The 15,017-nt window shown below is 40.5% G+C and overlaps 1 protein-coding gene across 1 annotated transcript in view; it reads left to right on the top strand.

Annotated features, from left to right (window-relative positions):
• Nucleotides 1-15,017, top strand: part of LOC139381436 (zinc transporter 6-like) — an 83,372-nt gene that overhangs the window by 37,655 nt on the left and 30,700 nt on the right. Inside the window, exons 5-6 of the mRNA XM_071124952.1 lie at nucleotides 2,559-2,601; nucleotides 2,786-2,851. Coding sequence (XP_070981053.1) covers nucleotides 2,559-2,601; nucleotides 2,786-2,851 — 109 coding nt within the window. The remainder of the gene's footprint in view (nucleotides 1-2,558; nucleotides 2,602-2,785; nucleotides 2,852-15,017) is intronic.

The raw sequence follows: 15,017 nt of genomic DNA, 5'->3' as shown, positions 1-15,017 counted from the left end.
GAGCTGTGGCTGGGATGGCAGAAAGGCATGGGGCACGGTCAGCTGATCAGACTTGTTTGGACTTCTGCTCTGCAGACATCATTAAATATGCAGCTCCCGGGTCATATTCCTCCACTCTGCTCCTTTTTTTTTTATCTCCCATTGATCAGGTCTACAAACATACACAAATGACCTTTAATCTGGACACGTTATGCTTCACATATTGGGTTCAGCTCCGGAGGGAGCCGAAGTTATGACTAATGTACTTGTGCTGCATGATACCAGACAAGTGTTTTGAGTGCCAGTGTTTGTATCCATGATATTTGGAGCGAAGTCTATTTTAAAACAAAAGAGAGCAGAGACAGTCAGGTGGGTAAGTGTATAAACTGCTTAGTGTTAAACTCATTCAGACAGTTGGGTAGGATATGTGTCCTAACGGATGCAATGTGTCGTGAATTGAACACTGTGTGATGGATGTAAAGTATATTGTAAAGGCGCTGAGCTGATATGGCCGGAAGAAAATCTCACCCTCTATTGTTTTATTAAACATGGTCCGTCTTCTAATCATTGAGTGAATAGACCATGCCTAGCACCAGGGCTCATCCAATTGGATAATTTATTTACCAATAGGCAAGTCTAGCCTATGTCCTCCCTGATGTTCTAGTACATTCACATGATTAAAACCTAATGTTAATGCCTGTACCACAGTGGATTTTATAGGATTGGACCACAGTTGAAAAGCCATATGGGATGATACCCTATTTGAGGTGATCTCATGTACCTGTTTGCTCTGGCAGTGACACAGTCACTGTGGCAGCGTGGCCTGGACAGAACAAGCAGAGCTCAGTCAGTCCGATAGATCCACTGGGGTGAACGGATAATGGATTACGTCAACTCAATTTAGTCAACATGGTAGAGCAGTGTGAAAACAAAATGTTCCTCTCCATGCAAAGCTTTGCTAATCTCTCCATCATATTCGGCTTACATAAAGCCGGGTTTGGAGGCCGGCAGATATCACTCTGCCTCCACCTCTGTCTCCTCCTCGCCATCCAGCCTACTGCTTCTCTACTCTACAGCGCCCCCTAGGACCAGGGAGTTTACTCCATGTGTTTTTTAAAAGTATAGATGCATTGAGGAGCAGTAGATGGCTGGAGACTGGTTAAGGCCTGTTCACTGAGTATTCACAATTACTGACTTTGTTTATGTGCATGTGTGGGAGTTGGCATTTTAACTTAGACACCGCAGCTACACTGTCATCTCTACTGGATAGGAATAATACAGTTTTTGTCAACCAAAGGATATGAATGTTTGTGTGTCCGTGAAATGGCTGGTACACTAAAGGTGTTACGACCGACGTATCATTATAGAACATTAGTCTTGTTGATTGACAGTATATTCAATATTCTTTTATCTCACCAAAATAGGCTATATTCTTTCAACTGGTGTATTGCAGCTACCAGCTTCACACTTAAACCTGTAGTGACACCCAATCCCGTGAACGGGACCGTTGTCATCACCTGACACTAATTAGCATAACGCAACGGACATAAATCTTCCTAGAAAATATGTTAATCACCCTGTAATCTCAGATTTTCAAAATATGCTTTACAGCCAACGCTAGACAAGCATTTGTGTAAGTTTATCGATAGCCTAACATAGCATTATGCCTAGCTAGTAGCAGGCAATCTGGTCAAGAATATCAGAAAAGCAATCAAATTAAATCGTTTACCTTTGATGGACTTCAGATGTTTTCACTCACGAGACTCCCAGGTAGACAGCCAAAGTTCATTTTTTTCCCAAAAGATTATTTTTGTAGGCGAAATAGCTCCGTTTGTTCTTCACGTTTGGCTGAGAAATCGCCCGGAAATTGCGGTCACCACAACGCCGAAAAATATTCAAAATGAGCTCCATAATATCGACAGAAACATGGCAAACGTTGTTTAGAATCCATCCTCAAGGTTTTTCTAATATCTATTAGATAATATATCCGTCGGGACAATTCGTTTTTCAGTAGGACCGATTGGAATAATGGCTACCTCCTATATTTTACGCGAGAATTTCTCTCGGAGCCACCATGTGACCACTTACGCAATGTGGCTGCCTACGGCTATTCTTCAACAGAAATGCGTAAAACTACGTCACAATGCTGTAGACACCTTGGGGAATACGTAGAAAGCGTAAGCTCGTTGATGGTACATTCACAGCTGAATATGGAGTCATTGGAACGCAGCGCTTTCAAAACCTGGGGCACTTCCGGATTGGATTTTTCTCAGGCTTTCGCCTGCAACATCTGTTCTGTTATACTCAGACAATATCTTTACAGTTTTGGAAAAGTTTGAGTGTTTTCTATCCAAAGCTGTCAATTATATGCATATTCTAGCATCTTTTCCTGACAAAATATCCCGTTTAAAACGGGAACGTTTTTTTTCCAAAAATGAAAATACTGCCCCCTAACACCAAGAGGTTTTAAACGTGTTGCAATAGCTTTTACAGAGCAAAAAAAATATTTCCTTGATTTCTATTATAATAATTTCAAGTAAAATATAGTACTCACTGATCATCTATTTCTTTCATTTCAGCCTTAACTGCATTCACGTACCTCACCATCTTCGATCTCTTCAGGTGAGTAAGTGGGAATCCTGGGGCTCATTATGTTTTGTCATCGCTGTCTGAAGTAGTTTTACACTAAGCTAAGTTGTGTACCTAACATTTTGTGTTGAGCTCTTTTTACTGCTGTGCAACTGCTTGTGTTGAGCTGTTGTTGTTAGTCATGATGACTTATGTGTGTGTACCTGTTGGCCCACAGTCTGATCACCTGTTTGCTGAGCTCTTGGGTGGCAATGAAGAAGCCTAGTCAGCTCTTCTCTTTTGGGTAAGTCCACTAGCACACTGATTCTACAGTAGCCCCCACTGTTAATCTTGATTTTAAAAATGTAGTCATTAGATTATCGTGTTTCCATTGGCCTGTATTGATTATTAATAATATGTGTGGTGTTCATTTGTGGTGTGTATGCATTAATGTATGTGATACAACACTTACATACCAACACAGCTTAGGTTGTTTAAGCCCCTGGGGGTACGACAACGACTATGGATCTGTCTCCGTCTGTCCGCACGTTTTGTCCCCCACAATTGTGGTGGGGAATAGATCAAAAAATATATATAATGCTGCTACTCTTCCTTCCTATATGATTTGATGACACTACATAACCGCCTGGTATTTTGTCACAACTTGTCACAAATTTATTTTTTACATAAATGTGCATGCATTAGATATTCTCAACTTAGTTTTTTTTGCGAGTACTTGATAATAATTTAAGCGAGTACTCACAGTGAAATAATTTAAAATGCCCTAGGAGTGTCTTACATGCCTACTGTATAGAGACCGTTTGCATAAGTGTAAACGATCTACAACAGTGGATCGATGTGAATATTTCAGTCAATTCATTGACATGGGACCATTCTGTTACTTTCAGTTTAGTCTAGCGAGACTACTATCAGTATAACTGTCTCTCGTCTGCCCATAAAAATAAATCCTCTTTATATCAATGCTTCTTCCTATCAAGCAGTGGAGTCCGTTCTCTGACATCCCGTCCATTTTGAGCTATCAAGTTTTGATTTCAAGTGAGGGGAAAAAAAATACTTTGTTTTTTTGTTGTCTCTCTCTCTCATTAAACCATGCAACATACATTTTAATAATTGTCACGAATTGGGGGCGAGGGACAACATGTTTACTGTTGCCTTGAAGGGGTACGACAGTTGAACTAAGCTCATGCGGCATTTCTAAGTTATTTTCTTCAGTAATCAGTGGGTACATATCATAAGTCAAAAACATTTTTATGTAGCAACTGCTGATTGCCCCTTTACAGCTGGAAAGGCTTCAACATTGGTATAAATGTACAAGAGTATATGATCACATACTGAGATATGGAATTTGAGATGTATTTTTCTGTGCCTTTACTTTACTTCAAAATGTTAGCCCCACAAATTTTGTGGAACAGAAAGAAGAATATTTTATAACTGAAAATTATGCATATACAAAGCTGATCCCGGTTGTAATTTGTTGTTTTTGGTTAACATTATTCAGTATGATTTTGAATATATATGAAAAGCGTATTCATAATTTGTTAGTGGTCGTTTTATTCCCACAGTTTTTGGACAGGTTTAGGACGAGCTCATTGATATGGATTTCCATCCCAGCGAGTTAATGGGTTCACAACGCTCTCTCCTTAGCCCCTTACAACAGTACAGCAGTACACTTCTCTGCAACTCCCTGACATCAAGGGGACCCCCATTTGATTTTGTTAGTTATAATTTTAACATGGCATTAACATGGCATAATGTGTAGAATTTCATGAAATTCGCTTTAAAACAGCAAATGTTTCTCTCCACCCCATGGCAAAATGAGTAGAATTGCATGAAATTATTAATAAAATTACTAAGTTCTCTCCGGCCTATGGCAAGATGTGTAGAATTGCAGGAAATTAACTTGAATAATTTTAGGGTGGGGGGGCAACCAAATCGTGCTTAGGGCCCCCCAAAAGGCTCACGGTAGTACAGTACTGGGAGCCACGTCTGCTCAGCCCCTAATGCAGTATTTTGCATTTTATTTGGATCCCCATTAGCTGCTGCCAAGGCAGCCACTACTTTTCCTGGCGTCCAAACAGGAACAAAACAATATATCGCAACAAAACAATAGTCTACACTCTCTGTGAACTTGGCTAGGCTTAGCGGGCGGGGCTGGGGGGGGGGGGGGGGGGGGGGGGGGGGGGGGTCAATATCAAGCCTTTGTTTTACAGGGGTGTGTTTGGGTTCAACTAAAGGGTCTGTTTGCAGTTCTGGCAAACACCAGAGTGACCCAGTGACATTTGGATGTTGGCTTGACGGCCCCACAGAATGGGACATGGCACTCTGTTGCCCAAACAACCCATTAGGCTTCATTTTGGGGATATGCGATGCCTCGCCCTCTTTTTGTGTTCTGCTTTTTGTGGCCAGTGCTATGGTGTGTTAGCAAAACAGAAGTTGGGTATGCAACATATTACACATATGAGTTTTTTATTTTGATATTCTAGTTACCAGTAGACATCAACCCAACTGATGTAGTATTGTATTATGGTTTGTCTTTGGGTTTTGGGCAGACCACTGAGGCTGAAGATGGCGTTCTGGTTTGTATCCCGGTCAGGGGAACAGTTTTTGAAGATGAATGGTCATTTGTGTTATCTGGGATTAAAATGATACAGTAGCACTTTCATTAAGGCTTACAGAGAATTGTCCTGTGCATCATATCACCCAGTCCCAAAACTCATACATTGTATGTTGTTTTATTTATGGACATCTATTATTGCTTCACAGAATGTTTATATTTACCTCTCTGTTGAGGTTTTCATAAGACACAATGAGATCAGTGACAAATGTTTTGTTAAATCTATTTTCAAGGATTTTAGTAGTCTTTCAGTAGTTTAAATGAAAATGCATGAGTCAAAGCACCTTCTCTGATGTCAGTCATGTGTATTTTCACTTATGTCAGTTTGCTTGATTGCTCATGTATTGTGTGTATTCAGTGTGGGTGTGTGTTCGGTCTTTATTTGGATAGTCCATCTGTAGATGCTTCTTGCATTGGAATTATATTGAATTCTGCTTATATTATCATGCTACACCACAATAAACGTAACATTCAAATGCTAAGACTCCGAGATCATTGAGTGCTTTTGAAAGTTGAAGCTTATCTCTGCTGCGCTGTATCAGCACAATGGACAGCGCCCTACAGCTAGGTAGTTTGGGTAATGAATATAGGCTACAAGATAGATGGGGCAATTCACAAATTACAAGCAGCATATTTGAATGCAGCTGTACACACTGCTGTCTTACCAAAATAATGCAAACTAAATGCTGAAAGTACTGGCCTAGTCATTTATGCATAAAAACTAAAATACTGAATAGCAGTTTGCCTTAGAATACTGACAACTGTGAATGCAAACCGAATAAAACAGCGGTGCCAAGTAGTAGCGGTGCCAAAATATCAGATCAAAAAGGCATGACAATCTATATTTAGGCTAGTTACATTAACAGTAAACAAACACAGTAAACAAAAGGTGAATGGAGATCCAAATTACCAAAATATAGCCTACTACAGTGAGATGCAGCCAGTAGGGCTGGGTGGTATACTGTATTTTACTATATACAGTGTCATGCAAAAGTATTCACCCTCTTGGCATTTTTCCTATTTTGTTGCCTTACAACCTGGAATTCAAATGGATTTTGGCTGGGTCTGTATCATTTGATTTACACAACATGCCTGCCACTTTGAAGTTGCAAAATATTTTTGTGAAGTAAACAAGAAATGAGACAAAAAAACAGAACTTGATCGTGCGTAACTATTCACCCCCCTAAGTCAATACTTTGTAGAGCCACCTTTTGCAGCAATTACAGCTGCAAGTCTCTTGGAGTAAGTCTCTATAAGCTTGGCACATCTAGCCACTGGGATATTTGCTCATTCTTCAAGGCAAAACTGCTCCAGCTCCTTCAAGCTGGATGGGTTCTGCTGGTGTACAGCAATCTTTAAGTCATACTACAGATTCTCAGTTGGTTTGAGGTCTGGGCTTTGACTAGGCCATTCCAAGACATTTAAAATTTTCCCCTTAAACCACTCGAGTGTTGCTTTAGCAGTATGCTTAGGGTCATTGTCCTGCTGGAAGGTGAACCTCCGTCCCAGTCTCAAATCTCTGGAAGACTGAAACAGGTTTCCCTCAAGAATTTCCCTGTATTTACCTCCATCCATCATTCCTTCAATTCTGACCAGTTTTCCAGTCCCTGCCAATGAAAAACATCCCCACAGGATGATGCTGCCACCACCATGCTTCACTGTGGGGATGGTGTTTTCTGGGTGAAAAGAGGGGTTGGGTTTGCGCCAGACATTGCATTTTCCTCTCATCTGACCAGAGTACCTTCTTCCATATGTTTGGGGAGTCACCCACATGCCTTTTTGGCAAACACCTAACATGTTTGCTTATTGTTTTCTTTAATCTTGTAACTACCCATCCCGGATCCGGGAGAATTGTCATCAACTGACACTAAGTAGCAACGGACAAAAAATCTTTACTAGAAAATATTCATATTCATGAGATCACAAGTGAAATATATTCAAACACAGCTTAGCCTTTTGTTAATCACCCTGTCATCTCAGATTTTGAAAATATGCTTTACAGCCAAAGCAAGACAAGCATTTGTGTAAGTTTATCGATAGCCTAACATAGCATTATGCCTAGCTAGTAGCAGGCAATCTGGTCAAGAATATCAGAAAAGCAATAAAATTAAATTGTTTACCTTTGATGAGCTTCGGATATTTTCACTCACGAGACTCCCAGTTAGATAGCAAATGTTCCTTTTTTCCAGAAAAACTATTTTTGTAGCCAAAAATAGCTCCGTTAGTTCTTCACGTTTGGCTGAGAAAACGACTGGAAATTGCGGTCACGACAACGCCAAAAAATATTCCAAATTAGCTCCATAATATCGACAGAAACATGGCAAACGTTGTTTATAATCAGTCCTCAATGTGTTTTTCAAATATCTATTCGATAATATATCAACCGGGACAGAGCTTTTTTCAGTAAGACCGGGTGGAAAAATTACTACCTCTGTCTTTTGCGCGAGAAATACACAGAGCCATCAGGTGGACACTGACGCAATGTTGTCGCTCAGGCTCATTTTTCTAAATAAAACCCTGAAACTATGTCTTGTGATACTAGACACATTAAGGAAGCCATAGAAAAAGGAATCTTGTTGATATCCCATTCACTGCTCAATAGGGAAGCATAGGAAGGGACTCTTATTTAGAAACCGCTGCGTTCCTGATTGGATTTTTCTCATTCTTTTACCTGTAATATCAGTTCTGTTATACTCACAGACACTATCTTTACAGTTTTGGAAACTTTAGAGTGTTTTCTATAATGTCAATTATATGCATATTCTATTTTCTGGTCCTGAAAAATAGCCTGTTTACTTTGGGAACGTTATTTTTCCAAAAATAAAAAAATATTCAACAAGTTAAGCAATGGCTTTTTTCTGGACACTCTTCCGTAAAGCCCAGTTCTGTGGAGTGTGCGGCTTAAAGTGGTCTTATGGACAGATACTCCAATCTACGCTGTGGAGCTTTGCAGCTACTTCAGGGTTATCTTTGGTCTCTTTATTGCCTCTCTGATTATGCGTTCCTTGCCTGGTCCGTGAGTTTTGGTGAACTGCCCTCTCTTGTCAGGTTTGTTGTGGTGCCATATTATTTCCATTTTATAATAATGGATTTAATGGTGCTCCATGGGATGTTCAAAGTTTCAGATATATTTTTATAACCTAACCCTGATCTGTACTTCTCCACAACTTTGTCCCTGACCTGTTTGGAGAGCTCCTTGGTCTTCGTAGTGCCACTTGCTTGTTGTTGCCCCTTGCTTAGTGGTGTTGCAGACTCAGGGACCTTTCAGAACATGTGTGTGTACCTACCTACCTCCCTCCCTCCACCGGGGCCTCCCACAGGTTGGGAAACGCGCAGTATTAAATAGAGCCATGACTACATGTAACTCTCTGCCACCCCAGGTAACTCAAGCTAGCAATAAAAAACAGTTTAAAAAAAGAGATAAAAGAAAAACTTACTGCACAAGGGGGAGGGTGAAGGGACACAGACATTTTATATCAATCATATTCAATCAATCAAATTCATTTATAAAGTTATTTTTTACATCAGCAGATGTCAGTGTTTATACAGAAATCCAGCCTAAAACCCCAAACAGCAGGCAGCGTTGAAGCACAGTGGCTAGGAAAAACTCCCTAGAAAGGCAGGAACCTAGGAAGAAATGTAGAGAGGAACCATGCTCTGAGGGGTGGCCAGTCCTCTTTTGGCTGTGCCGGGTGGAGATTTTAAGAGTACATTGCCATTAAGGCCAGATTGTTCTTCAAGATGTTCATAGATTCCCAGCAGGGTCAAATAATAATCACAGTGGTTGTAGAGGGTGCAACAGGTCAGCACCTCAGGAGTAAATGTCAGCTGGCTTTTCATAGCCGATCATTCAGAGGTCAAGACAGTAGGTGTGGTAGAGAGAGGGACAGTCAAACAACAGGTCTGGGACAAGGTAGCATGTCTGGTGAACAGGTCAGGGTTCCATAGCCGAAGGCAGAACAGTTTGAAACTGGAGCAATAGCACAAACAGGTGGACTGGGGACAGCCAGGAGTCATCAGGCCAGGTAGTCCTATGGCATGGTCCTAGGGCTCAGGTCCTCCATTAGGGGAGGAAGATGGGGCGAGAGAATTAGAGGAAGCATACTTCACACAGGACACTAGATAAGACAGGAGAATTACACCAGATATAACAGATTGACCCTAGCCCCCCGGTACATAGACTGTAGCAGAATAGATACTGGAGGCGGAGACAGAGGTGCGCCATCAACAGACCACCAACTTACTACCCTGAGACAAGGCTGAGTATAGCCCACAAAGATCTCTTCCACCGCACAAGCCCGAGGGGGCGCAAAACCAGAAAGGAAGATCACGTCAGTGACTCAACCCACTCAAGTAACGCACCCCTCCTAGGGACGGCATGGAAGAGAACGAGTAAGCCAGTGACTCAGAGGCAGAGAATCCAAGTGGAGAGAGGGGAGCCGGCCAGGCAGAGACAGCAAGGGCGGTTTGTCCTTGCCATTTACCTTCACACCCCTGGGCCAGACTACTCAATCATAGGACCTACTGAAGAGATCTCGAGACCGAGTCTGTCTCTCTCACATTGATAGACAGACCATTCCATACAAATTCAGCTCTATAAGAGAAAGCACTGCCTCCAGCTGTTTGCTTAGAAATTCTAGGGACAATAAGGAGGCCTGCGTCTTGTGAACGTGTCGGTATGTAAGCCAGGACCAAATCGGAAAGATGGATAGGAGCAAGTCCATGTAATGCTCTGTAGGTTAGCAGTAAAACCTTTAAATCAGCCCTGACCTTAACAGGATGCTAGTGTAGAGAGGCTTGCACTGGAGTAATATGATAAAATAGTATTGTTCTAGTGAAGATTCTAGCAACCGTGATTATCACTAACGGAAGTTTATTTTGTGCTTTATTCGGGTAGCCGGAGAGTAGAGCATTGAAGTAATTGAATCTAGAAGTGACAAAAGGATTGATGGACTTCTTTGCATCATTTTTGGACAAAGAGTTTCTGATTTTTCAGAAATCAGAAACGAAAATGTAAAATAACTGGCCTTGAAATGTTGCTGATATGTTCGTCAAAAGAGAGATCGGGGTCCAGAGTAACGCTGAGATCCGTCACAGTTTTATTTGAGACGACTGTACAACCGTCAAGATTAATTGTCAGATCCAACAGCAGATCTCTTTGTACTTGGGACCTAGAACTAACATCTCTGTTTTGTCCAAGTTTAAAAGTAAAACATTTGCAGCCATCCACTTCCTTATATCTAAAATACAGGCTTCCAGTGTAGGCCATTTTGGGGCTTCACCATGTTTTATTGAAATGTACAGCTCTGTGTCGTCCACATAGCAGTGAAAGTTGATTTTCTGAAAATTTCCGAATGACATCACTATGAGGTAGAATATTTAGTGAAAACAATTGTGGTCCTAAAACAGAACCTTGAGGAACACTGAAACGTACAATTAATTTGTCAGAGGACAAACCATCCATGGACACTGACTGATATCTCTCCAACAGATAACTAAACCAGGCAAGAACTTGTCCGTGTAGACCAAATAGGGTTTCCAATCTCTCAAAAAAAAAGGTGGAGATCGATGGTGTAAAACGCTGCACTAAGGACTAGGAGCATAAGGACAGATGCAGAGTCTTGGTCTGACGCCATTAAAAAGGTAATTTACCACCTTCACGAGTGCAGTCTCAGTACTATGATAGGGTCTAAAACCAGACTGAAGCATTTCGTATACATTATTTGTCTTCTGGAAGGCAGTGAGTTGATACATAATTGAAATTGAATTCTATATAGGCTAGAGGTCGACCGATTACTCGGAATGGCCGATTAATTAGGGTCGATTTCAAGTTTACATAACAATTGGAAATCGGTATTTTTGGACACCGATTATTTTATTTTTGATTTAATCTTTATTTAACTAGGCAAGTCGGTTAAGAACACATTCTTATTTTCAATGACGGCCTAGGAATGGTGGGTTAACTGCCTTGTTCAGGGGCAGAACGACCGATTTTTACCTTGTCAGCTCGGGGATTCAATCTTGCAACCTTACAGTTAACTTGTCCAACTCTCTAACCAACTGATTACATTGCACTCCACGCCTGTTACGCGGATGCAGTAAGCCAAGGTAAGTTGCTAGCTAGCATTAAACTTATCTTATAAAAAAACAATCAATCAATCATAATCACTAGTTAACTACACATGGTTGATGATATTACTAGTTTATCTAGCATGTTCTGCGTTGCATATAATCGATGCGGTGCGTATTCGTGAAAAGACTGTAGATGTTCCAATGTGTACCTAACAATAAACATCAATGCCGTACTTAAAATCAATACACAACTATTTATTTTTAAACCTGCATATTTAGCTAAAAGAAATCCAGATTAGCAGGCAATATTAATCAGGTGAAATTGTCACTTCTCTGGCGTTCATTGCACGCAGTCAGTGTATATGCAACAGTTTGGCCCGCCTAATTTGCCAGAATTTTACATAATTATGACATAACATTGAAGGTTGTGCAATGTAACAGGAATATTTAGACTTATGGATGCCACCCGTTAGATAAAATACGGAACGGTTCCGTATTTCACTGAAAGACTAAATGTTTTGTTTTTCGAAATGATAGTTTCCAGATTCGACTCGTATTTCTGTGTTATTATGTTATAATTAAGTCTATGATTTGATAGACCAGTCTGACTGAGCGGTGGTAGGCACCAGCAGGCTCGTAAGCATTCATTCAAACAGCACTTTCGTGCATTTTGCCAGCAGCTTGGAAGCAATACTGTTACACTGGCAATACTAAAGTGCCTATAATAACATTCTATAGTCACAGGTTAATGAAATACAAATGGTATAGAGAGAAATAGTCCTATAATAACTACAACCTAAAACTTCTTACCTGGGAATATTGAAGACTCATGTTAAAAGGAACCACCAGCTTTCATATGTTCTCATGTTCTGAGCAAGGAACTTAAACGTTAGCTTTCTTACATGGCACATATTGCACTTTTACTTTCTTCTCCAACACTTTGTTTTTGCATTATTTACCAAATTAAACGTTTCATTATTTATTTGAGGCTAAATTGTTTTGATTGATGTATTATATTAAGTTAAAATAAAAGTGTTCATTCAGTATTGTTGTAATTGTCATTATTACAAATACATTTAAAAAAATCGGCCGATGTAATCGGTATCGACTTTTTTTTGGTCCTTCAATAATCGGTATAGGCGTTGAAAAATCATATTCGGTCGACCTCTAATATAGGCCAATAGTTTTTTACATTATCCGGGTCAAGGTTTGGCTTTTTCAAGAGAGGCTTTATTAGTGAGTTTGGTTTCCAGAGGTTATGGAGACATTTATTATGTTCAACATAGGAGCACCAAGCACAGGAAGGAGCTCTTTCAGTTGTTTAGTTGGAATAGGGTTTGGTAAGCATCTAGAAGGTTTAGAGGCCATGACTATTTTCGTGAATGTGTCGAGATGCATGATTAAAAAAACTTGAGTGTCTCCATTAATCCTAGGTCCTGGCAGTTCTGTGTAGACTCAGGATAACTGAGCTTTGCATATATATGCAGATTCAAAGAGGAGTCCGTAATTTGCTTTCTAACGATCATGATCTTTTCATTGAAGAAGTGAATGAATTCATCACTGCTGAAGTGAAAGCCATCTTCTCTTGGGGAATGCTGCTTTTTAGTTAGCTTTGCGACAGTATCAAAAATAAATGTTGGGTTGTTCTTATTCTCCTTAATTAAGTTGGAAAAATAGACTGGTTGAACAGCAGTGAGGGCGCTTCGATATTGCACAGTACTGTCTTTCCCTAGACAGTGCCATTTCCGTAAAAATGTTCTGGAAGATTGCTTCAGGGCTTTGGTATTTTCCGTATACCATGGAGCTAATTTCTTATGACAAATGTTTTTTGTTTTTAAAGGTGTGACTGCATCTTCAGTATTACGCAAGGTTAAATTTAGATCCTCAGTTAGTTGGTTAACAGATTGCTCCGACGTCCTTGGGTAGGTGGAGGGAGTCTGGAAGGGCATCTAGGAATCTTTGGGTTGTCTGAGAATTTATAGCATGGCTGTTGATAATCTTTGGTTGGGGTCTGAGCAGATTATTTTTTGCGATTGCAAACGTAATACGATGGTGGTCCGATAGTCCAGGATTATGAGGATTAAAAAAATGTATCCAAAATATGTATTCCTCTGGACAAAACTAGATCCAGAGTATGTATGTCACAATGCGTAGGTCCGGAGACATGTTAGACAAAATCCACTGAGTCTGATGGCTGCGAAAGCCTTTTGGCGTGGGTCTGTGGACTTTTCCATGTGGATATTGAAGTCACCAAATATTATCAGCCTTGACTACAAGGACCAAGAGGAATATTCGGGAAATCAGTGAGGAACGCTGTATATGGCCCAGAAGGCCTGTAAACGGTGACTATAAAATGTGATTGAGAAGGCTGCATAGATTTCATGACTAGAAGCTCAAAAGACAGTTATTTTTTGGGTTGGTAAATTTTGTTGTTGTTGTTGTTGTTGGAAATGTTAGCAACACCTCCGCCATTGCAGGATGCATGGGGAATATGGTCACTAGTGTAACCAGGAGGAGAGGCCTCAGCATGCTTGAGCCATGTTTCAGGCCAATCACATCAAGGTTATGATCAGTGATTAGTTGATTGACTATGACTGCCTTGGAAGTGAAGGATCTAACTATCTGTATACTACTATCTGTACTTACTGGTGGCACAGACGTTGTTTCTTCCTTTCCTACTCTTAAATTTCCTTTGCCTAACGATTGCATCTGAAGCTGGGCTTGCAAATCGGCTATCCTCACCATAAGGCAGTAGTTCTCCTGCATATTATGAGTACAGCGTCTGCAATTAGATGGCATAGCGTTAATGTTATTAATTTGCTTTTTTTGGCTTGTGGATGTTCTATAGAACCATGTCCAGATAAAGCGTCCAGGGTGAAAAAGTTCAGCGAGCAAAAACTAAGACGTTGGTTAATGTGTTAAATGCAGAGTTTTGATTCAACTGTTATTAAAAGTAAAAAATAAAACATTTGGCAGGTAACCAAGTAGCAACAAATAGCACAGCAGCACGGATACAATCCGGAAGTGTGACATATTGTAATTTGCACTATACTATGTATTAGACCTAGATATTGTGTGTACAGTCGTGGCCAAAGGTTTTGAGAATGACACAAATATACATTTTCACAAAGTTTGCTGCTTCAGTGTCTTTGGATATTTTTGTCAGATGTTACTATGGAATACTGAAGTATAATTACAAGCATTTCATATGTGTCAAAGGCTTTTATTGACAATTACATGAAGTTGATGCAAAGACTCAATATTTGCAGTGTTGACCCTTCTTTTTCAAGACCTCTGCAATCCGCCCTGGCATGCTGTCAATTAACTTCTGGGCAACATCCCGACTGATGGCAGCCTATTCTTGCATAATCAGTGCTTGGAGTTAGTCAGAATTTGTGGGTTTTTGTTTGTCCACCCGCCTCTTGAGGATTGACCACAAGTTCTCAATGGGATTAAGGCCTGGGGAGTTTCCTGACCATGGACCCAAAATATGGATGTTTTGTTCCCCGAGCCACTTAGTTATCACTTTTGCCTTATGGCAAGGTGCTCCATCATACTAGAAAAGGCATTGTTCGTTACTGTTCCTGGATGGTTGGGAGAAGTTGCTCTTAGAGGATGTGTTGGTACCATTCTTTATTCATGGCTGTGTTCTTAGGCAAAATTGTGAGGGAGCCCACTCCTTTGGCTGAGATGCAACCCCACACATGAATGGTCTCAGGATGATTTACTGTTGGCATGACACAGGACTGATGGTAGTGCTCAC

The sequence above is a fragment of the Oncorhynchus clarkii genome, chromosome 23 (assembly GCF_045791955.1).
Source record: "Oncorhynchus clarkii lewisi isolate Uvic-CL-2024 chromosome 23, UVic_Ocla_1.0, whole genome shotgun sequence".
Taxonomy (NCBI): Eukaryota; Metazoa; Chordata; class Actinopteri; order Salmoniformes; family Salmonidae; genus Oncorhynchus; species Oncorhynchus clarkii.
The sequence above is the reverse complement of the archived record's forward strand: the minus strand, read 5'-3'. Positions and strand labels throughout refer to the sequence as shown.